Here is a 23,344-nt window from a genome sequence, read left to right on the forward strand (position 1 = left end):
TCAACTTTTCCATTGTAGGAGAGCCTACATTCCTTATTAGGTATATTTCAATAGATTTTATTAAAACATATTTCATTTGAATGAGATCTTTGCTTGAATGAGTTTATAAAAGAATAAGAGAATTTGCCTAAAGTAATGTCTTTGCCTAAATAATTTTTATATCTATTTTTAACTGCCTTTAAATAAGCTGTAGAGACTATTATTGTGGTATGTTTTCTGACACCACAACAATTCTTGATATTTCAGATACAGCTGATCAGAAAATGCTGGCAGAGACAGTCACTGACACATCTGAGTTCATTATTCTAGGGCTGCACTCATCTGCATGTGAGAGCAAAGCTGGCAATCTCAGTTTTCCTGGTTAAGAAATGGAAATTGAAAAACAGAAAAAAGGACTTTAGTCCCATGGTTTTCAAATCAATCTCTTCATGTTAGTGCAAGACTCATGAGTCCTGAATAATTGAATTTGACAGTATTCCTAAAGGGCACAATAGCATGAAGAGATGTATCTCAACCTGGTGCCAAAGAGAGCAAACTTTTGCCATAGACTGATATTGCTAACAAAAAGAGTAATTAGAAGTAGGAAAGCATGTGTCATTTAGGCTAATGAAAACTGAATAGTACATTTAACAGTCTCTACTGTCATTAGAATTGAATTTTGTCTATATGGGCATATGTACACTTCTAATACTGACAGGGCAACAACTGCTCTTATTTGCTCTTTTCTAAATAGCTTCTGACTTCTAATTTTAAGTTTTTAATTTATGAACGGATGTTCTTGGCAGCAAGGGGATGTTAAAGATCTCCTGCCTCGGTTTGTGCTGGATACAATTCATCAATGGCCTTCCTGGATCTTGCTTATTGTTTTTCTAAGGCTGGAGGACAGCACAAACACAGGGAGGCTTCTGGTTTAATTGACCTAGGAAGCAGTTAATAGATGTGCTCTAGTGTCAGCACAGATTCTTTTAGGCCTGTCAGCAGACAGAAAAAAGTTTGATTCAGCTGCAGATTCTGGCAGCAGTGGAGGCAATCACACAGCAATGTTTAGATCCCTTCTTGGCGAGCTCCCAGATGTGGGTTTTGGCGATTGCTTGTCAGCCATAGGGAACATTCTGCATGGGACTGGCTCGTCATCTGGCTTCTCACCCTTCATTTCCAACCTAGAGATAAAGCCACAAGAGAAGGCAGTGCAGCAGTCTGGCTCACAGAGCATTAGATGTGCTGCTTTGTTTGTCAATTTTAGTTAATGCAATTTCTTCTCTTTCCTTCTGAGAAGTTCCTGCTGTGGAGCATGGTTGGAACTGGATGCTCAGTGCCGGCAAGAAGATGGAGCCTTCTCTGCCCCACAACTGAAGGAGTTTCTGCTGATCCAAGCCAACAGGAAACAAGGAGTGTCTCATGCTACAGCAAAGGCACAGAAGCTGTGCAGATGCAAAGCAGAAGCTATACCTTTACTTTTTCTAAATTCATTCAAAATAGAGCAAAAATAAGCTAAAGGTACTTAAGCAAGTACTGAGACAATAGAGTGGAAATGGCACATATAATCTATCTCTCTCCTGTGAAGATGTACATGGAGAAAAACACTGATGAAAAGGTGACTTTTGAGAAGATATGAGAAGAGTCATGTACAATTTGACTTAACATTCTCCTTAAACAGAGGAGAAACAAGAAGGTAAAAAGACATAAATGAAGGCAAGCATCAAAGCTGGCATTTCTGACAGACTAGAAAGAGTGGGGCAATAAATCAAGAAACAATATGAGATTATACTACAAGGCCAGTTATGCTCATGGGAACAAAAAAATTAAATTAGGTGTGATAGAGAATCAGAATAACTGGAAGGATGGCATGAGAGAGCACAACATATTTGGATCAATAAGAAAGAAGGAAATGGAGAGGAGCTAATGATCAAGCTAGATAAATAACCTGGGTATAAATGAAAATAATTTTAGGTGTTGAAACCAAGATTAATTGAGACATTGCAGGGAAACAAACCACATCTAGACAGGGTCTTGATAAGAAGATACAAAGAAAGCAGATTTCTTGCTGTGTGAATGTGCAACTGAAGCAGTAAGGAGGAAGTTAGTATGAATATGACTGACAGAGAAGTGCCAATAATGGGAGCTGCATGGAAATGGTGGTGATTTGGTATTCCACATGAGGACAACTCCAAGGCAGGGAGGCCAAGGAAGTCAGATGAAACTCTGACCTGGCCAGGAGGCAGCAGAGCTAAGTATGCAACCTGTAAATAATCAGCAGCTATTTTGCAAGTATTAACTGGCAAACAGAATTCCTGGTTCAACAGTATTCAGAAATGGCTGTAGGTAAGATTGTCCCAAGAGGTTAATTTAGAATGATGTTGCTTGTCATTAGCACTAGGACAAACCTGCACTCATGAATGCTTATGGTCCCCTTTGAACTTCTGTAAGATTACATGGATAAAAGAAAGAACAGAATTTGGCCTACGTTATTTTGTCATTATACCTCATTTAATTAATGGTTGGTATAATCTGCTTTTAAATTCAGCCACACTTAACTGAAATTAACTTCACTAAGTCTCAAGCTGCTGCACTGAGTTCTTACAGCCCTAAACAGAAAGTGCATCTGAGAACAACTGTAGGAAAAGAAAACCCCACACATCAAACCAAAACCTACTAAAATCAACAAAGCAGCTCAGCAACTCATTTCAGCACCCTTTTTCTAAAATGTGTAATAGGAAGCACAGCTTAACAAAAGTGGTGGAACCAATTTCTGCATTTAACACTTTGTTAACCCAAGTACAGCTTGTTATAAGGCAAAGCCAAGCTAGAACATTGCCTCGGGAACTTTGGCAACCCCAGGCTTGGTTGTTATTTACCAAGGGCTGCATTTACAGATCTCTGCTTGAATTATGGAATAAACAAGATTATTTTGGTTCATATTCTAGTGAACAAGAGATCTATGCATTATCAAGTGCAGCAGAGCTAGTCTTCAACAAAAGTAATATTCTTTTATATTTAAAACAGGAAATGTAGACCAAAAATGGGTTAAAGACAGGAAGTGCTGAATTCTTTCATTTACAAGCATACAACTGCCGTAGTTTCAATAAAACCCAACTACTGCAAACATCAGGAAACCTTAACAGTGAATAGTTCCAGTAGTTCCACTAAGTTTCCTCGACCTATTTTTTGCTGGTCAGCGGTTACAGCCCAGACCAGAGCCGAGGTGCAAATTTAAGGTTGTATTCTGTGCGATCCTTTTTGCTGTGTAATCAGGCAGTGAGCAAAGCTGCAAGCCAAGCCCCGTTACAATGGCGTAGGTGGAGCCTTCCTTGGCCTCTGGGTCATTTGTCTCAATTTACAGCGGAGCTTTAGAGAACAAGAATTTACTGGGGACTTGGGGTTGGGTTATTTAGCAATAATCACACGTAGAAAACGAAGTCTAAGGGACAAACACCGTTCTGGGGGCCCGGGACACAGCGAGCACCCCCGTCCGGCGGGCCCGGGCTCCGGGGGGCGTACAGGCCGCGCCCCGCCCCGCGCGCCGCTGCTGGCGGGCCCCGCCCCTCGAGACGGCCAATGGCAGAGCGCCCTTCCCCGCGCGACGCCGCCATTGGCCGGGGCCGCGGCTTCCGCCGAGAGCCGGGATTGGCGGCGGCGCGCGGGCGCCAAAGGCGGCAGCAGCGAAACCCCGGCCCGCGCCGGTGTCCGCGTGAGTGTCCCCCGCTCCTTCCCCTCCCTCCCTCAGCCTCGCTGGTGCCAGCCCGGCACCAAGCCGAGCCGAGCCGAGCCGAGCCGAGCCGGCACCGAGCCGCTCCTCTGGGGGGCCCCGCTCCGGCACCCTCCGCCCCTCAGTGCCCGCGATCCCCGCGGGGGCGGCGCCCCTGCCCGGCCGGAGTGGAGCTGAGCGACGGCTCCAGGCGGGGAACCGAAGGGCCCGTCTGCACCCCGTGAGCCCCGGGCCCGATGGGGAAGCCCGCGGCGTGCGCTGGGCCCGGGGCCCGTCTGGCGGGGGCTGTCCCGTTGGGGCAGTGACGAGCTCGGGGTGGTCCCGCTCGGTGCGGCCCTGGTGCCAGCACCGGTGCTCGGATGTGTGACGGCTCTTGCTCGCCTGTAGCAGGCGGCTGCTCTGCGCCAATGTGCGTTAGCTTGCCGTCCTTGTGCTGCTGCTGGGGCCCGGGTGGTACGCGTTTGGAGCAGGCGAAACTGCCTGCTCGCCTCTAGCAGAGGGAGTGCCTACCTGTGAGAGACTGGAACCGGATCTAATCGCGTTCCAGTAGCGTCCCAGGCCCTCTCCACCAAAACTGCCGCAGAAAAACGGGGCTCCAAAGAGACGGCTCCTGCCTCTTGTCCCTGTTGTTACACAAGGGTGACAGAGTAAAGGTAGCTAAAATTCTTTGGGGACAAAATGTATTTCTGGCTCCACAGCTGAAACAGATGAATCCTTTCATCAGGAGTTTTTCAGAATTTGTTTCCCCTGTGTGGAAAAGTTCATTCAGATTTTTAAAAGTTTGACAGAGTAAAAAGGAAGGAACGTTTTTGAATGGAAGTTGTGAGTAACTGTCAGAGCTGCCACTTCCACGTTTATTTATCACTGGTTGTTCTGCCCTGGGAGACCCTGACCCTCTTTTGCTCCTGAAAAGGGATTATCAGGGGTTTTTTTGATTGTACAGTACCGGTGGACTTTACTAGTTCACAGTTTTATATAGTGTTTCCAAGATTTAGGAAGAAGCATTTCAAAATAAGCATGTTCTATTTTTCTTGTGGTGGGAGGGCAATGAATAATTATCTTTTGGTGAATTTATCTAGGAAGGAGAGATCTCTTGTATGGAGAAGGTATTTTTTTCTCTTATAATTTCTTTCAGTCTTCCTGGCTTTCTATAGCTTTTGCAGTGTGCAGTGCAGCTATTTCTGTGTACCTCCGTTCTTTGCCTTTCAAAGCAAACTTTAGGGAAAAGATAATGCTTTAATGTGAATGAGGAAAAATGAGAGATGAAAATCAGTTGTATTTAAGCTTATCCTGGAGTCTTCCTTTCCTTCCCTTCCCCCCCTCTATCCTTATTGCTTTACTGGTGTACTGTTTCACTAGGATGGTGGGTGGCACTTTGTTTTAGGCAACACAGAGGAACTCCCCAGACTCCCTAAATCTCATCTCAGGAACTGAGTGCAGGGCTAGGAAGTGTCTTACCAGATATGCTTGTTCCTTGAGGTGTCCAGAAGCTGCCCTCGGAGTCTTGGATTTTTTTTTTTACTTGAGACTTGTTTTGTGATGGAGGTGGTATTGAAGTCTCCCTGTGATGAACAGCACCCTCAGCAGGCTGAAGACTTCCACGGGAATCTTGAGCACAACAGCAAGCTTTCAGGTATGTGCTGGAACAGGAATTGTGAACATTACATTTTATTGCTGACATGCTGCTTCATCACTTAGGGAAATTTCAGTATTGATTATAAGCCTGTCTCTATATGATCCTGTTGTATAAAGAACTAATGAAATGAAAACATTTGAAGTGGCTTTTGATTTTAAGATTATTCCTGCTGTTTGTGTGTTACAAAACTTTAGCAACAGTAGGTTTGCTAAACCTACTATTAATATATTACAGAACATGTTATTATAAGAGCATACCAGAATAAAAAAAACAGCCCTTGAGAATAAAACTGACCAGACAAGTGCAAAAACCCAGTATTTTGTCTTTTAATCTACAATTACCAGCCTTATGCTCCAATACCTTTAGATGTGTTTATGTCCATAAAAACACTCTTCTTGTTTTCCTTCGTAGAAGCTGAACTAAGAACATGTGTTCTGATGGAGGTTTTGTTGGTTGTTTGTGAGTCTTTTTGTGTGCCTGAGTCTCCACTTTCTGTACACTGCTTGCTCAGGAATCCCTGATGGTCAGCCAGTTAATAGATATAATGGCTTCTGATTTTTTAAAAATACACAGTGCTCTCTCAGGCTCCTGCAGATCCATGCCCAGACTGATGCTGAACAGTGTTTGTATTGCTTTGCAAATGTGAGAAGAAATTACTTTAAAATCTGCTGACAGAAAATGCTGGCTAATATTGTTGGTATTATTACCCTGATGGCACAGTGACTGTACTCTGTACCCAGCTGAGGATTTGGGCCCCCAGAACAGACTAGGTGATGTTTACACTGCTATCCTTCAACAAGGACAGTCACTGACTTTTTCTAGCATGTCTCTCTTTCACCCAAACCAGCTCTACTGAGCTCCTGAATGCTGTCAGTGCCTTGGGTAGGCACTGCAGCCTCTGCCACCCTGCTTGAAGTGGTCTGACAGCTTTAACTTTCTCCAGGGAGTAATCTCAATTTGGTGTTGGACAAAATGGAGTATCTGGCAGATTCTATAGCAGTTGTTGAGTTAGTTCTCCATGGTTGTCAGTATATACCTTAGGATTTTTTCATTACCGAAATATTTCCCAACGTTCTCTTAAAACAATTTGAAGAAGCAGAGGGAACAACTTAAAGGAAAAAAAAAGAATGTAAGTGGATAGTTAAGTGTGAGGCAGCAGGTTTCAGTTCTCAGAAGCATTTTTAGTATGTTAGTTTTTATAAAATCTTGAAATAAAAAAAAATTAAATTGAAAACTAACTATTACTTGAATTAGTAGCTGATTTATTGGGTTTTTAGCAGGAAGAAAGTGTTCTTCAGGCAGTTTTTGTTGTTGTTTAAAGTAAGCTACATAGAAGGCTAGGGATGCATGCTAATCCATGCTTTGGTTCTTGCAGATCTGTGATTAAAAAAATAATATTACTTATGACTTACTGCCCTGGTGAAACATGATCCATTTTTACATATAGAATACATTTATCTGTTTATGCTAAATTTAATTTGTTTTTTTTTTAGAATAAAGAATGTATACTCATTTGATTGACTTTTCAAATACCAGTTTGTGCTTTTATACTGAAATATTCTTTACCCCTGCTTCACAGAAATTAGTCACAGCCTCTACACAATTGATAGCTTCAAAAGAAGTGAATTCTTATGTGAGGTATAGAAAAGGCTTGAACAACAAGGATTTGTGAACTGAATAGAAAACTGCATGATTTTTTTGAAGTACTACAGTACAGCATCCTTGTCATGCCATCTAGTGACTGCAGCATGAAGTGCAGCAGCTGAAATGCAGAGCAAACATGGGCTTTGGTGCCAACTATTTTAAGTAACAGTGGGAAAGATGGCATTACCAATCTTAAAAATATCTAATAAATAAAATATCTAAAATGCTTTTTTGCATTTGAAATTTGCATCTTATGGATTTGCACCTGTGCTTTCAGAAACAACTGTTATAGTTTTGCCTTTTGTCAAATTGCTGTTGCAAATCCTGTGTAAACATTTGGTGATGAGCTGTAGCTGTCCTACAAACCAGGCAGCTTTTGCCCTTTCAGAATCTGCTATCTGTCAGATAAGTAAAAAAAAATTGTTTAAATGCTGCAGTTTAGAGAGGAGTGTGATGATGAACAACAATATCAAGTATCCACATGGTAATGTCAACAGAATAGGATACCTTTATGCTGTTTTTTCCTCTGTGTACGTGAATCCACAATCGTGTGAAGTGAAGCATAATTTGTGATCTCCAAAATAGATCAGTTATTGAATCAAGTAAAAAAATTCCTAATGTGTTTTCCCCCATTCTTCCCACAGCAGGAGTAAAAAAAGATATTGAAAAACTTTATGAAGCAGTGCCACAGCTTGTAAATGTGTTCAAAATAAAGGAAAAAATTGGGGAAGGTAAATGTTTCATTTTATCTTGCTTAGAGTTAAGATTTCTTCTGGCATTTCTAACTTAAAAAGTATCAATCTAAGATCCCAATATACACGATTTAAACCAAATGCCTTTTCTTGACTTACTACATGGTCTCTGTAGGAATTCTAATATGTTTCTGAACACATAGGTGTATTAATTAGGAACACTTTCAATATATTTTCTTGAAAATCTAGTATATTAAAGCCTTAAAAAAATCAGCATTCCAATTTTGGCAATTAAAAACTTTTCAGGTAGATTCAAGTAAATAGTCTTAAAAATCCATTCATTTTCTCCCTTACATGAGAAATCTACTTATGTGTAGCTGTGTTTTGACATACTTAATTGGTGTTCCTTAAGTTAGCTTTGTTTCCACTAAAATCTCTTGGGCAGAAGTGGATAAGGGAACAGAAAGGTTGGAGCTGCTTTACTTGAAAAATGAACAACTTTTTTATTTTTGAAGACATACAGTATCAAATCTTAGAATGCTTGTGTTCACCTTGCCTTCAACAAGACAGGATTGCAAATACCTTAAATTAGTGTCAGCCATGACTGCAAATAGATCCAGGTACTTCTGAGTGTGGGATTTCAGCACTTTTTTAGATGCATAAGAGTTTTTATTTCAAAAACCACCAAACTACTTAAAAAGCTCCAGCTCCATTCCCCACAGGTATGCAAAATTTAAAAAAAAAAAAACAACCAACCAAAGAAAAAAACTTTTTACCTATCATAAAAAAGGTAGTGTAATTTAAAAAAAAAATTCTGGTTATGAATAATACTGATTTTACTCTTGGGAGCAAACAATGTTTTTTAAAAATACCATTTCCAGTACAAGAGCATTATGAGAAAACAAGCTTCAACTTAGGATTCCACTGTGGAATCATTTTCATTTTAGTAGTTCTCACCACCAAAACCATGTCGTAAGTCAAATTTGGTAACCCTTGTTGCTGCAGTCAATTCTGTTGAAGGTATGGGTATCCAGGTTGTTTGGGATTTTTTTTATGCTTGCATGAAGTAGTTAGGTTTTGCTGGCAATTTGATGTATGTTTGCACTCAGACTGTTGAACCAGCATGATGCAAACACAATACTTACAATGTAATCAAAAGTATTTTCTATTCTTTATTCATATGGAAGAACACTTCAACTTGTATGTTCAGATATCTCAGATCATTAGGACAAATTAACCTCCTAAGAGGCTTATTAGGATATCCTTAAAATTAAATGTCTGGGTAAGCTTATCACACAGGCTGAATGCTCCCTTGCTCAAGCAAGTGTATCACATTGGATGTGCTAAAATGCTCTGGGCAAATAAACAGTGCAGTTGGACATCGTGTGGGAAGCCTTACTTTATAGAAAAAGTACAGAATTAAGGAAAATGTAGCAATTTCAGAAGTGCTTTGAATAGCACTGGCAGTGCTTTCCAGATTAGCATTATATATCCTCTTACATTGTTGGGAGAGGAGATAGATGTCAGATGAAAGTAAGCTACCTAAACAAGAAAGCAAATCAAAGATAGGAAATTTACATTCAAAGAGCACTGTGTCCCAGGCAAGTTAGACAGTGTTATATTTGCATTTTTACTGACATAAAAAACTTGTATACAAGATCAGTATATTCACTAGTAGAAAAAAGGAACTGGATTTTTCTCTTCGAGAATCTGCTTTTGATGTAGTATCAAGTGTACTGCAGGATTGTGAACAGTTAGATCACTTCTGTAAAAATCTGCATTGACCTAATTAAAAATATTGAAGACAGTGTTTTTCTCCTTTGTTTACAGGTACTTTCAGTTCTGTTTACTTGGCCACAGCACAGCTACAAACAGGATATGAGGAGAAAATGGCTCTGAAGCACTTGATTCCAACCAGCCACCCTCTGCGAATAGCTGCTGAACTTCAGTGCCTCACAGTGGCAGGGTACATAAACTAAAAAATAATGATTTTCATAACTGCTGAACGTTGTCTCACTGTTCTGTATTTAAGTTTTGGCACTTCTCTTGATTTGTATTTAACCACACATGTATATATTCTTTTTCTTGAGAGCAAATAACAAAGGAGTGTCTTACCTGTAATGGATGCCCTTGGCTGCTAGTCTCAGTTTAGGGGAGTGCTCTATTTACCAGCTGAGAAATCTTTGTGGTAACAAAGTTCCAGTTCTGAAATGCTTGGAAAAAAGAAGCACTTCATTAGAAATGTGGTTTAAGGAATAGATAGTAGTTGGTGGAGTGTGCTGAATAGCACTTTCTTAAAGTAGTAGGACCATGAAAGTTCGGGCTTATATTAATTGCAGCAGTAACTACAAACTACAGTCCCACAGATAATCTGTAGAGTTCTATTCCAAACTGCAGAATGGAGCATAAAATGGAGTTCAAAGGGAACATGTATATGTGTTCAGCAGTGAGCAGCAAGAGCACAAGTGCTGATTGCTGATAAGACTGCTGTCAAAATATAAATTAAAAGAAAGCTTTACAGAAGTTTTTATTTTGAAGAAATAAAGGAAAATAAACATCCATCTTCTGGTCTTTGTTCAGTAATACTACTTTTCTTCTAGGGGACAAGATAATGTTATGGGAGTTAAATACTGCTTTAGGAAAAATGATCACGTTGTTATTGTTATGCCATATCTGGAGCATGAGTCCTTCTTGGTGAGTCAGACTTTTGATATGTAGTAAAACATATAATTAAAACCAGATGCATAATTATTCTATGGTTATTCTATGATTCTATAAATTACAATATCCAAATATTCTTTCAGGACATTTTGAATTCCCTTTCCTTTGAAGAAGTGAGGGAATACATGTTTAATCTGCTTAAAGCGTTGAGGCGCATCCATCACTTCGGTATTGTTCACCGAGATGTCAAGCCCAGCAACTTCCTCTACAACAGGCAGCTAAGAAAGTGAGTCTGGCCATACTGTGATCTCATCTGGGGATGTGAGCCTTGGCAGAACAGAGTCAATTAGGCTTTTAAGCTTCTTTCCTTCCAGCTCCATAACATGTGCTTAAAGAATAAAGCTAAAAACGTGGGGTTTTATTTGTAAAATTTTTCTTTCACTGTTAAGGGACTTAAAAAGGGAAGGATTTTTTTTTACTTAATGTCGTATCTGCGTCATAGAGTGGCAAAGACCTGATAAAATGAAGATTTTACTACTGATTAAAAGTACTACATTTTCAAATAAGAATGAGAAGAATAAAACATGGAGTTTTTTTTAATAAGAAAGTTAATTGTAACTTGTGGTTCATAGACTGATCCTTCTACATTTTTTATAGTGGCTAGAGTAAAACTGATGCAGGTAAGATAGCTGGCTTTGGGCTGTTTTCACCTTTTGAATTAATGTTTATAACTAGTAGAGTTGGCTCTTTTGCCTGCAAGTTACAAAATTTAAAGATTGTAAAAAAGGAGGTACTGCTTCTTTGTGAAGAGCTGAAATGGACATAATGCTTTAGTGCTAGCAGTCCTATAGCTGTATTTGTTAGCACTGTGCTTGTCAAGTTGAGACACTGAGTTGTTGGAGTGTGTCCAAAACAAAGCACTGTAGCAGGATGCACACCCCCAAGTAAAAAGTGATGATAGGAAACAGCCTCAAGTTGCACCAGGGAAGGTTTAGATTAAATATTAGAAAAAAATTTGTCAAGCATTGGAATGGGCTGCCTAGGGAAGTGGTTGAGTCAACATCCCTGGAGGAATTTAAAAGACCTGTAGATCCAGCACTTAGGGACATGGGTTTGTGGGACTTGGCAGAGTGGGATTAACAGTTGGACTTGATTTTAAAGGTCTTTTCCAGCCTAAATGTTTTTGTGATTCTATGCAGTGAAAGTTTACAGGGGAGATTTGATTGCATTTTGCCAAAGCACAAACTTACAAGTGTGAGAAATACTGTTTTGGTTTTTTTTAATCTGTCAAAATGACATACTGTCATTTTGCTCTTCCTGCATTTTTTTGAGCCTTAATCTCTACTTTGCGTTAGGTAGCATGGAGTTGAGTTTGAGACCCAGGGACAGATGGATTGTCTCTGTACTGGTTGTAGCAAAAAAATAATTCTTTTAGAGACAGATCTGAAGTGTGAACTAATGTAGTCTTACCTGTTTGAGACTAAATTCCAGTAGTGTTTGCCAGAACTCTGTCAAAACTTTAGGCACTGCTGGTCTGGTCTGTCTTCACTGCTGCCTTTGTCCTCTGCCCATGGGAATCCTGCAAGAGTTGAGTCACTTGTTCATGACTGCTGGCTGAAGATTCAGGGCTGTAGGATTAGAAGAACTTCAGAAAGAAGTCAGAATGGAGTTGCTGGAAATATTTTTTTAATACCTTTGGAGGAAGGATGCACTTGATAAGATTTTGGGACAAGAAACAATGAACCATGGTGTAGGGTGAAAACATTGAGGAGCTAGGTAAGATGGGTCAGTAGGAGGACAAGGAAGAAAATAGGACTGTGATGCTGGCAACAGTACAGATAAGCAACATTGAATGAAATGTGAAAGAAACATAAGTAATGAATAGTAAGTTGAATGACTAATAGATACTTTGTGACTCCTGATTCTGAATTTGTCTTTTCAGGTATGCCTTGGTAGATTTTGGCTTGGCACAAGGAACCCCTGATACAAAAATTGAGCTTCTTAAAACTGCCCACTCTGAAGACCAGCAGGGAAGTTGCTTGCGAACTAATCCGATTGTAACCTTGGGAAATGGGGCTTCTGTCAGTGTCACAGCACCTAAACAGATAGCTCAACAGGCGGCCTCAAAAGCAGCTGATAGAAGGTCCAGCTCACTTTCAAAAGTACAGATGAAACAAGGAAGAGGAGGAAAGGTTCTCAGTCTCTTTCATTAATGCTGTTTTATATGTTTAATGTGTTCTTTCATCCAACAGGGGGAGATGCAGTACTTGCACAGAAGCTGAGCCTGCACAGCAGCACAGTGTTCATATCTAAGGAGCTACTTCCACATAACTATTGGCTTCATCATTATCTGTTAAATGTAATACAGTACTGAAGGCTGTATAAACCCTAACAAGAGTTACTATTAGACAGCCTTAAATCCTTTTTTAGAGACATGGATGGGGAAAACTCCTCCCCAAGACAATAATCATTCACCTATGTTTAGCTACTAGTTGCATAACAAGTGCAATACAGACTTCACTTGGATTGTCTTGGGACACTTCTGAGGTGTGATTGGTTTTGTAAACATGTTTGTCGTTCTGTCTAGACCATGTTTCTTCATCCACAGTGACCTGATGCCTGAAAATTACTTACATGCAGCTATTCTTGTTTTATGATACTTTACACATTTTTTTTTGAACTGTCAGTACCCAGATGCCTGTTAAACAGGATCCTTATTGTCCTTATTGGTCTGTAGGAGGACTCTGTGCACCATTCTGTCCAGCGCTCTGTCTTCGGAGAGAGGAATTTCAATGTCTACAGCTCCACATACCAGGAGAATTCAAGCACAAAAGTAAGAAGTATTGACTCATCAGTAGAATCAATATGCTGCATATTTGAAAAAGTATAGAACTGGTTGTTCTGTAAGACAGAGCACTGCTCCAGAATGCTGTGGAACTAAAAGGTTTGAGCAGACTATTAAATGTGTCTTTCCTGAAAGGCTCAGAATTTTTCATTTCTGTTTCAGTCCCTTTTGAAGCTCCTAAACAAGGAGTCCTGTAACTGTGTCCCTACCTAATCTTGCTTGGATGCTAAGTTCATCTTTTTTCCTATACATCTATCTGTGCAGCTAATCCTAGAATCACAAAATAAAAGGAGTTGGAAGGGACCCATGAGGATCATCGAGTCCAACTCCTGGCCCTGCACAGGACACCCCAAGAGTCACACCCTGTGCCTGACAGCATTGTCCTAACACTTCTTGAGCTCTGTCAGGCTGGTGCTGGGATCACTGCCCTGGGGAGCCTGTTCCTGTGCTAAACCACTCCCTACTTACATCGTGACATTTAAAAAAAAATATTTTGCAGTTGAAGCTGAGGGTAAAACTTGTAACTATTTTTTTAAATTAGTATTTAATATGACAAGGGGCAAACTCCAACTAATTAGAGGGTTTGTTTTACGGTATTTTATTGTAGAACTTGAGTTAGTGTCAGTGTGTTGTTGCTGTGTCATTTCATATTCTTTTTTTTTAATTTTCATATTGAGCCAAAAAAATCGTGAAACACTATAGTAACTTGAAAAAGATTTGTCTTGTAGCTTCAGAATATCTAATATATATTGGTTTTTTTGAAAACACTGAAAATGTCTTCTGCAGGGGAGGAAGTCAGGCTATCTACAAAGTTCTTGTGTCTGTTTTAAGTAGTTTTGGTACTGTTAAAGAAGTCTGCAGTCTGTTCTAAAATTCTTCTTGTTCATCAGCACCTGTTAAGTCATTATTTTATGTAAAGGGGAACTTCTTAAATATGTCACATTCTCTAAAATATCTCCATTGCAGCTCATAAAACAATCAAAGATGGTAGATGTTTCATCTAGGAAGTTAGTAACAAAGAAGAAGATTATTTCTACCAAAACTGTGAGCAATGGGGCAGCCAGGAAAGCTGCCAGTGGTTGCCCTTTAAACCTGCTCTGTGACTGTTATGCAACGGACAGAGTCTGCAGTGTTTGCCTTTCAAGGTAATTTGCTTTGATAATGTTGTAGAATTGTCTACTCTGCTGTCAAGCAAAGTCAGAAATTTAGGTTTACTAGACTGCTGATTTAGTAAGTGAAAGATAGTATTTGATCTCTGCAACCCTTCTATGCTCTTCTTAAACAAAAATAGCAGTGAACTAATCCATGAATTCCATCAACTATCTGCAGCTAGAAAGATTCACTGGTAATTATTTTCTTGTTGTGTTTATTTATTCACCTACATGTGTGGTGGAAAATCACTTGAATTAATTACAACTCTTAGAAAAGTGTTCTAAATTTTGTCATTTAGTAGTTATCGAAGGGGCCTAAATTATAGCAACAGTCGGGATTCTGGACATCACAAAATGTAGAATAAAAAGGAAGCAAGACTGTTTTGTATTTCTTCATCTAAAAAACTAATAGAATCACAGAACAGTTTGGGTTGGAAGGAACCTTAAAGGTCATCTTTTTCCAAACCCTCTGCCAAGGGCAGGGGCAACTCCCACTAGAGCAGGCTGCTCCAAGCCACATCCTACCTGGCCTTGAGCACTGCCAGGGATCGGTATCCGCAGCTTCTCTGGGCAACCTGCTCCAGTGCCTCATGTTGGAGAATCTTAGTAGCTGAGTTCAGCTCCATCCCTCTGCAGGTAGTTTGGTTATGATCTACTACTGCCTTTTATCCACACGTGATCTTTTAAATAATGATAACCTCGCACCTTTTAGTTAATCTAACAAAAAGTAAATTCTTGGCAACACTCAGGATGACCCTTAGGTTGCTCTGCACTAACACAAAGTCATAGCATCCACACTCAAGAATCTCATAGAGTTTTTGCCTTGGGTTAATTAGCCTCAACTACAACATTTCCCATGAAAACAAGCCTTTAACAAAAATGACACTTTTCTTAGATGAAACTAAGAAAAGGTCATTGTGAATTAAGTTTGCAATAAGTATTTCTCTGGTATTATCTTATGCTAGATAATATAATTACAATATAATATAATAGATAATAAGGCTGTTATGTGGGTATCTTAGGATTTCATGCTAGATAAGATGCTTGAAACCTCTGTAAAACTTGAATAAAGCAGGGTTAGGTTGCTTACACATCTTACACAAATATATTCTAAAAATAATAGTAAGTATTATTAGATTTAGAACTTACTTATCAACTTTTACATTCTAAATATATTTGTCTCTTTTTACAAGGCGTCAGCAAGTGGCTCCCAGGGCAGGAACACCTGGATTCAGAGCTCCAGAAGTATTAACAAAGTGCCCCACTCAGACCACAGGTACTGCCCAACAGAGTCAAACAAATGGCTTTTTTCACCTTTTCATCCTTCTCATTTTATGCATATTTTGTTCTTTTTTTTATAGGAGGATTTTTTTAACTTGTAAAATTCATTTTTCATCCCTTCTAATGCTTTTCAAGTACTTCCTGATTTTAATTAAAACTTTATTATTCAGGGGAAGACCAATTCAGAAATATTTTTCCTGTGTTTGAAACTTGAATGTGTCTTTATTCATTTGAGAGGTAGTGCCATGTGCAGGAGTTGAATACAATGTATTTTAAAAGAAAACAGGGGTTTTTTTTTTTAAAGTTTCTTGGCTTATTTGTTCAAGAAAAGTCTTGAATAAATCTTGGGGAGAGGGAACATTGTTTAGCCTTTTCTAGGCAAGTTGTAACTTATGCTGCCATAGCAGGCATAATTAATGGTGTAATTGCAGATGGGTTCTAGAAAGCATTATTTAATGACTTTTTTATAATATTTTTCCTTTTTGCTAGTAGTTTAAGTAGATGGTGTATAATTGTTGTAATTTTTTAAACTAAAATTTTAATTTCCCTGTGTTAAAATTAACTAAGATTCTGCAGTTTGGGTACTATTGGGGCAGGGCAGAGGGATGGTTAATGCATTACCTGGTGCAAGCAGGGAGAGGTTGTGCCTACCTGCAGGATGGATTACCAATAAAAGCCAAGTTACCCATTAAATATTTGCTGCATGGCCAGGAGTTCTAACTTACCAAAAAAAAAAAAAAAGTCCCCAAAAAACTGGATTTAAAATATAAGGTTTTAGCCATTTTTTTCTGAATAGCTTTTGAGAAAGTTGTCAATTTTCAGTAAAGTATGTAAGCACACTCAAAATAGAATTATCAATATATGTGGTCAGCTTATCAGTAAGCCTAGGTAGCTTACTGCTGTTTGAAACAACATCTGTGCTGTGGGTCTGACTGGGATTTCAAAGGTGCGGCAGCTTGTTAGCAGTTCTTGTGCCTGTGCTGTAACAGCCAGCTTTATGGGCTAGCAGTCATCCAGAAATCTAGGACAAGTTTAGACAATCTCTGAATCTGTCTAGACAGAACTGATGCAGAAAGAAGACAAATCTTGGACACATGCTGGTGTTAAGCATGCTTTCAGATGGTTCTCTGCTCTCTAGGGTAGTGAGATTACAAGAAGCAGGGGTAAATCTAAACACCCCTGGGTGTGGCACAGACACCCCTGGATTGTGTCAGCGGTGCTGAGCTCCTGCAGTATGTCAGCAAAGCCCTCAGTTAGAACTGGGTACACTAATACTAATTTTTATGATATAGTGTTTTATTTGAACTAGCAAGTATTACTGTCCACTTTCAGTTGGGGCTGCTGGAGTCATCTCCTTGTACTCCTGCCAGTATTACTCCTGGTTTTGGCCTCTGTGCTGACACCAAGTTACTGGCTGAATACAGCTGACTCTACCCAGAGCTGCTATAGCACATCTGACCCAGGTTCAGAGTGCTGGGAACTCCCAAGTTGAGGCTACACAGGTCCAGTTACACTTTCCCTTGGTTTGTCCCTTGCTCCCCTTTCCTCACTAGCTGGATAACACTAGACAATAGCATAGGGAAGAATCATGATTTTGATGTCATTCCAAAAGACTTTGCACTCTGCTGATGATCACAGCTCTACTACAGTTGTGGGGCCAGGATTTACTGCCCACTCAGATGGATAAAGCTTTATAATTTCAGCAAGAGTTACATAATTAAACCTTCTCAAAGGTCTTGACCTTGATTACTCCAGTTTACCCAACCATATCCTCAGGGGGATGCCTGGCCCCTCAAACAGATAGTATTACTGTATCACTGTTGGAAAGATGATACTAAAAACTTTTTTACAGGAACTGTGCAGAAGGCTGAAAACCCTTCCACTGGAAATTGTGCCAAATTATTAACTTGGATTTTTATTTTTTAATAAAAGACATAAAATCTGGTTTTGCAACTAAAGTCAACCTAGTACCTTTTTTCCAAATCAAAGTCCTGTGCTGAGTGTTTCTAATTAAAACGTCCAAATTAATTACTGCCTATTTTGCTGCTTACTTTTTTCAATAGGACTAGGATGAATATGCCACTATTTTCCAAATGTTAATTTTTCTCTTTGGAGTTTGAGATCCTTCAAACTCTCTCCTTCACTTTCCTTGCCATCTCTTAAAATGTGCACCTTAGTGAGCCAAAAAATTATGGCAGACAGGTATTCTTGTAACTTCCAGCACTGAAGTTTCCATCAGGCTTTGGCCTCTCTCCCCAGAGTACTCTCTGTACTCTTCATAACACAATGAAAGTGATGAATAACTTTGAACTATTATGATTTTTAAACTGCCTATCTTGTCAAGTGAGTTCATATTAGAGAACAACAAAGTTCATCATAAGATCAACTTCTTAGTACTGCCTACCTGTGCCAGCCTAAATCCCCAAAAAATTGTTTCACAAACATTTTTTATTTATGACCCTTATATAAGTTTTTCTTTATAGGAAGTAAAGTTAAATATATATCAAACCAGCCATTTCATTTGCTCCCTCTCATCTTCCTAGGTAAAACAACTTCAAACATTGTTTTGGTTCATTTTAAGTTTAGCAAGTTAATGGAATTACTCATAAGAAAAAAAGTCACTCTGCATCAAAGTAGGAAATTATTCTTCAATCTAATTACAGAAATTTCCACTCTTATCTGGTGTATTATCTATGTGACCAAAGTCAAGTAGTACTGCAGAACATAACTTCTGCTGATAGAAACTTTTCAGATCATAATTTATGTTTAAAGTTGAGATTTTGTTTGTGATGAAATTGTGAGTTTAATTGTTAATAAATTTGCTTTCCTTTGCAGCAATAGACATGTGGTCTGCAGGAATCATATTCCTTTCTCTACTCAGTGGACGGTATCCATTTTTCAAAGCAAGTGATGATTTAACTGCTTTGGCACAAATCATGACAGTTCGTGGATCCAGAGAAACCATTCAGGCTGCTAGAACTTTTGGTATGCAAACCTTAATTATGGGGGTAGGGGGAAAATGTTACTCAATACTGTGATTTACAATCAATTATTTTTTTGTGCAAATAAATATATTTTTAGGTTTGCGAGTAATTTTGGAAGTAAATCACGTTTTTTGAAGTGAATATTGACAGACTTTTAAGACAATTTTGTGTTTTTCTGTCTTTTACAATGTGTGTATGGGGTACTTTATGTCACAGTTTTCCCAACCTGTCTACTGCCTTTCACTAAGTCAGGGCTACTTGAGGTGAAGTATGCCAACGAAATGTTTCCTACTGGCATTTGGTTAGAATTCTTGAGACAGTGTTTCTATTTCTACAAAATTTGCCTGGAGGCTTAAGTCAATCTGACTTAAAATTTAGATGATGTAAACCTTGCTTTTCTCCCCACTCCTTCCCCCAGAAGGCCTAGTAAAACAAACAAACAAACAAGCTAAAAACCCAATACTCAACAGCTGGCCTGTTTAAAAAAGACAAAGTCACCACAAAGCACAAAATAGCCAAGTAACCATTCCCCTAATTGCTTGCAGGCTAAATGCTGCAGTGCTTGCTACCTGGATGTGTAACTGCCAGCATCAAGTTTCATTCTCCAGACAGAGGTGTAGAAATCAGGGTATTTAATCGTCTTCAGTTCTGTTTAAATGACAGTGAAATGCAAAAAGTTGGTGTACAGGGTGGCTGACAACGTGTCACTACATAACCTGACACAGCCCAAAGCTCTTTGTTTTGAGCAGAGCTGAGATGATGACCCCTTCTGACTCTCAGGGGCTGCTTCTGTAGCCACAGGGCTGGTGTGGAGGGCTGGATTTGGTTCTTTGATAGATTTGGGATGTTTCTCTATCATGCTGGTTATAATTTCTGACATGAAGTTTCTCTGAAACAAAAGTTACAGTTGCATAGAAAATATAATAAATCGTGGCTTCCTGTACAACTTTTTTCCCTAGGAAAATCAGTTGTGTGTACCCAAGTTGTCCCAACTCAAAACCTACGAACGCTCTGTGAAAAGCTGAGAGGAACAAATAGCAGCTGTAAGAGACCTCAGGGGGAAGGGCCCAGCAGGTCTGAAAACAACACAGCTTTGTCAATTGCAGCAGACAAACCCTGTGCTCCTGAGACACTTGGAAAACAAGTTCAACACTTACAGAGTTTGCAGGAAGGTGATGGTGCTTTGGAAATGAAAGCAACTGACATGAAAGGATGGGATCAGGTTCCTGATGAAGCATATGACCTACTTGATAAGCTACTAGACTTAAACCCTGCAACAAGAATAACTGCAAAAGAGGCTTTGCTGCATCCTTTTTTTAAAGACATAAGGCTCTGAGAAGATAACTTACTTTGTTATTCCTTTCATATGTCTTGTGTGGAAATGAAATACTGAGGCAGTTTTACCTTGTTGCCCTCAACATTTACACTCATTGAAATAATGTTCCACTGTGCTCTGAACTACTGAAATTTTGTCTTGTACAGTTAGACTGCAAATGTCAGTTTAAGAAATACTTGCAGATGCAAAAGTTATATAAACATCACTAACATGGTCTTATCCTAAGACACTTCTGAGAGGTTATTGCTGTGCATACCTGTTCTCTGAGAAAGTTAACTTTGATCATAAACAACAAAGAAAAAAGAGTTTCATAAGCTCTATGCTTAATTCTCGAGATATTCCCTTAAAATTTACAAGTTTGCCTTAAGGGAACACTGAAATAAGAAAGTGTTTGAGACTTTTTTCTATACTTGGATATCTCTGCTTTGTTCCTGTTTGATACATGGGGGACTGAAAATGGAACAAAGAGTATTCATTTTGTTCAGACTATTTTCAGAGAACAGTATTACTTTGGGAGTGTTGCTAGAGGAAAGGCCAGGTGCTAGAGATTATATCATCAAAAGAAAAGCATAACTTTTTAAAGTACATTTTGGTCCCTGTCTGGTCTTTGCTACTTAGGAAATAGTAATAAATGCAGTTATTCATTTTGCATGTTTCCTCAGTGCGATGGGTAATTGTCAGTATTCCACAGCTGCTGTCTTCAAGCATGTCTTGAGTGCCAGGCATAGGGTTGATTTCTGTTTTAGAAACTGATTTCTTAAAAAATACATGTTCAATAAATGATTTGGTTTTATAACTTCAGAAGCTTGTCTAGAGATGCTTCTATAAAAGTCAGGTAAGGTTTTCTTGTGGGATGTTTCTGTTCAGGGAGTCTTCCACACTGGTTTCCTGCATAAATTCCTCAGTGATAGAAGACACTTTGGATAGCTCTTGTGTGTATGGCTCTTATAGCAGAACTATCCTAATTATGAAGGAACTCTTACCACAGAGTCAGCTAGCTAATTTCTGGCCCTAAGGAGGAAAATCCCACACTTTCAATGTGCAAAGCAAGCTACATCATGTTCAACAGAAGTTTCTCTAAACCCCTTGATAATTCTGGAGACTGAAACATAATAGAGTGTTTTTCCATATACATTTCTTGAGATGCTAATGGAGTTGCTGTAAGAAGTTCTTTTGATAAGTCTTGTAAAAGTCTTCTCATATGAGCTGATGGTTATGATAGTACAAAGATCCTGACCAGGACTGGGGCTGAAGAGACAAGATTTCAATATTTTTGAAATCTTGAATACATAGAAAATAATGGTAACGTTGCTCTGTTTCTGGCATCAGCTGTTAGGGGAAAAATATTTGCAGATGTCAGAATATTGATTGCAAAAAATCTTGAAACCCTCAAGACCCTGGGGCCCAGGTCTTGTAATTTTTGCTGTTTATATAATTTCAACACAGCACGTCACTGAGAAATTATTTATCTAAAGGAACTGTGGCCAAATTTGGCAAGCAATGCTGTCTGCCAGTGTCTGCAGATGTATTGTTTCCTCCTACATTCACTCATGCTGTCTATGGTCTTATGAGAGCACCAGCTGACAACAAGCAAAAATATGTCAGCTATCTCTTGTGAGCTTTCAAGCAACTTCAGCTCTTAAGCTTCCCTGCTAACTGCCTTCAGCAGCTCCTTCCATCAGACCCACAACAATTAACCTCTGCATTCATTTAAAAGCCAAAAAGGAAACATCACTAATTGTATTTTTACCAAAACACTAAGGGTAAATGAAATTTGTAAGGAACAGTTCTAAGCTCTGTATATTTCATAACAAGCTGGAAAAACACACTGGTATTCCTTTTTCCAGTCAGCTATTTAAAATGTGGAGAATTCTTTTTTCAAGGGGAAGAATGAAGTAAAAAGAAAAGTGCATTTGAACTAGCATATGGTAAGGAAGTACCTTTGCAGCACTCTACACAAGAAAGCCAGAAACAAAATGTTAAATGCAATGGGCTCTTACAGGGACAAAAAAAAAAAAAAAAAAAAACCAAAAAAAAAAAAAAAACCCCAAAAAAAAACAAAACCAAAAAAAACCTAAAAAAACACCAAACATGAAGGAAAAGAGCAAGAAAACACTACAGCTGAGCAGTGGTTGCCTCTAGATTTTCTGATTCTCTCTGCTGTGTTTCTAAGAATTTCTAAAAACCATAGGTAAGAGCCAAGTACTAAGATTCCTTTCAAGTTTAAATACATGATTTGAGATATTTATAAACTGCACATGAATCTTGTGCCATGAGAGCTGCAATTAGAAAAAATTCTGCACAGAAATTACATTGCTTCAACAAATGCTCAGTGGTTGTGAGGCCACAGCTGGGTTAGTGTTAAGTTCTGGACACCATCTATGACAAGGTTAGTAACAAATTGGGCAGAAACCAAAAATGGCAGCAAAAAGCTGCATGGGCTTGGAGAGATGAATAGAAACTGATACCTAGAATTCTGAGGACAGAATGCTGGGAGCAAATCTAAATACGTATGTGTATTCAGCATTGGGAAGACTAGCTTATTCTCAGTAGTAAGCCAGACTAGGTGAGGAAACTGACATGTTTATTATGTTCATCCTAGTTGAAAAGGGTAACAAATGCATATTTATATTTATTTTCCTAGCATCTTTCTGGCCATTACATTCTACTAGTGAGCAAAATACAAAGAAAGAAAAAAAAATCTTTAGAGCTTTCCTCATGTATTTGTTGGTGATGAAGAGGTATGTTCTGAATGAGGTGGTATAAATAAAGTGTTTGCATTTAGCAGGGGACACCTTTTTTTCTGAATTTTTTCTGCCTCGTGAAGACAGACCACACACGGCAACTGAAGTAAAAGAAAAAACCTCAACAACCCAGTTTCTTCATTTGCTCAATTTTACACCACATTTAAAAGACAGCTAGGCTGTGTAGAGAAAATGACTAACCATTCAAATCACTTAATAGAGCAACAGCATTTTAAAGGAAATTAAAACTTTATGGCTTTATGAATTCCTAATCTATAATGAAACTATGCAGCTCAAGTGGTAGGATTATAGCAAGGACAGTTCTCTTGAGACATTACTGAAGCAATGCCCTTCCTGCAGCACAACTGTAAGTGTTTTTTTGGTTGGGTGTTTCTAATGTTTATTTTTGTTAGAGCACATAGTAAATTATTCTGCTAATGTAGCCACAGCATGTTCACTTCAGAATTCTCTTGTAGCTTATCCAGAAAACAGAACATGTCCCAGGTCAGTGGCAGTACGTATGTGGTTCATACCCCTCTCTGCTGCTGCGTTCCTGGCTGGCCAGTTCAAGGGGTAGTAAATATTTAAATTGGCAGCCTGCACACAGTGGGTGGAAACTGGATAGTCCCTTTGATCATATGCTTACAAAGGCCAGCATATAGAG

At 39.0% G+C, this 23,344-nt stretch overlaps 1 protein-coding gene across 5 annotated transcripts; it reads left to right on the forward strand.

Moving 5' to 3' along the window:
• Positions 1-3,605: 3,605 nt before the first annotated feature.
• On the forward strand, positions 3,606-22,876 carry CDC7 (cell division cycle 7). 5 transcript variants are annotated; one of them, XM_009088546.3, is made up of 12 exons: positions 3,606-3,688; positions 5,194-5,339; positions 7,631-7,717; positions 9,509-9,644; positions 10,279-10,372; positions 10,483-10,625; positions 12,282-12,531; positions 13,077-13,172; positions 14,151-14,329; positions 15,529-15,611; positions 18,452-18,601; positions 19,560-22,870. In XM_009088546.3, exons 2-12 carry the CDS (start codon positions 5,246-5,248, stop codon positions 19,934-19,936), a joined length of 1,689 nt encoding a protein of 562 aa, XP_009086794.2. In that variant the 5' UTR covers positions 3,606-3,688; positions 5,194-5,245; the 3' UTR covers positions 19,937-22,870. The 5 variants fall into 5 exon arrangements, with proteins under 5 accessions (XP_009086794.2, XP_018767791.2, XP_030082649.2 ...); XM_018912246.3 differs by having other exon boundaries at positions 3,610-3,688; positions 5,186-5,339; positions 19,560-22,873; XM_030226789.2 differs by lacking the exon at positions 3,606-3,688 and adding an exon at positions 3,856-4,359 and having other exon boundaries at positions 5,186-5,339; positions 19,560-22,873.
• The last annotated feature ends 468 nt before the right edge of the window (positions 22,877-23,344 follow it).

This window comes from Serinus canaria, chromosome 8, assembly GCF_022539315.1.
Source record: "Serinus canaria isolate serCan28SL12 chromosome 8, serCan2020, whole genome shotgun sequence".
NCBI lineage: Eukaryota > Metazoa > Chordata > Aves > Passeriformes > Fringillidae > Serinus > Serinus canaria.

Coding starts and splice junctions, on each gene's coding strand:
- CDC7 (XM_050977555.1), top strand. Junction 7,718..9,508: donor AAAGGAAAAAATTGGGGAAG/GTAAATGTTTCA, acceptor CTTTGTTTACAG/GTACTTTCAGTTCTGTTTAC. Junction 15,612..18,451: donor GTGCCCCACTCAGACCACAG/GTACTGCCCAAC, acceptor TTTCCTTTGCAG/CAATAGACATGTGGTCTGCA.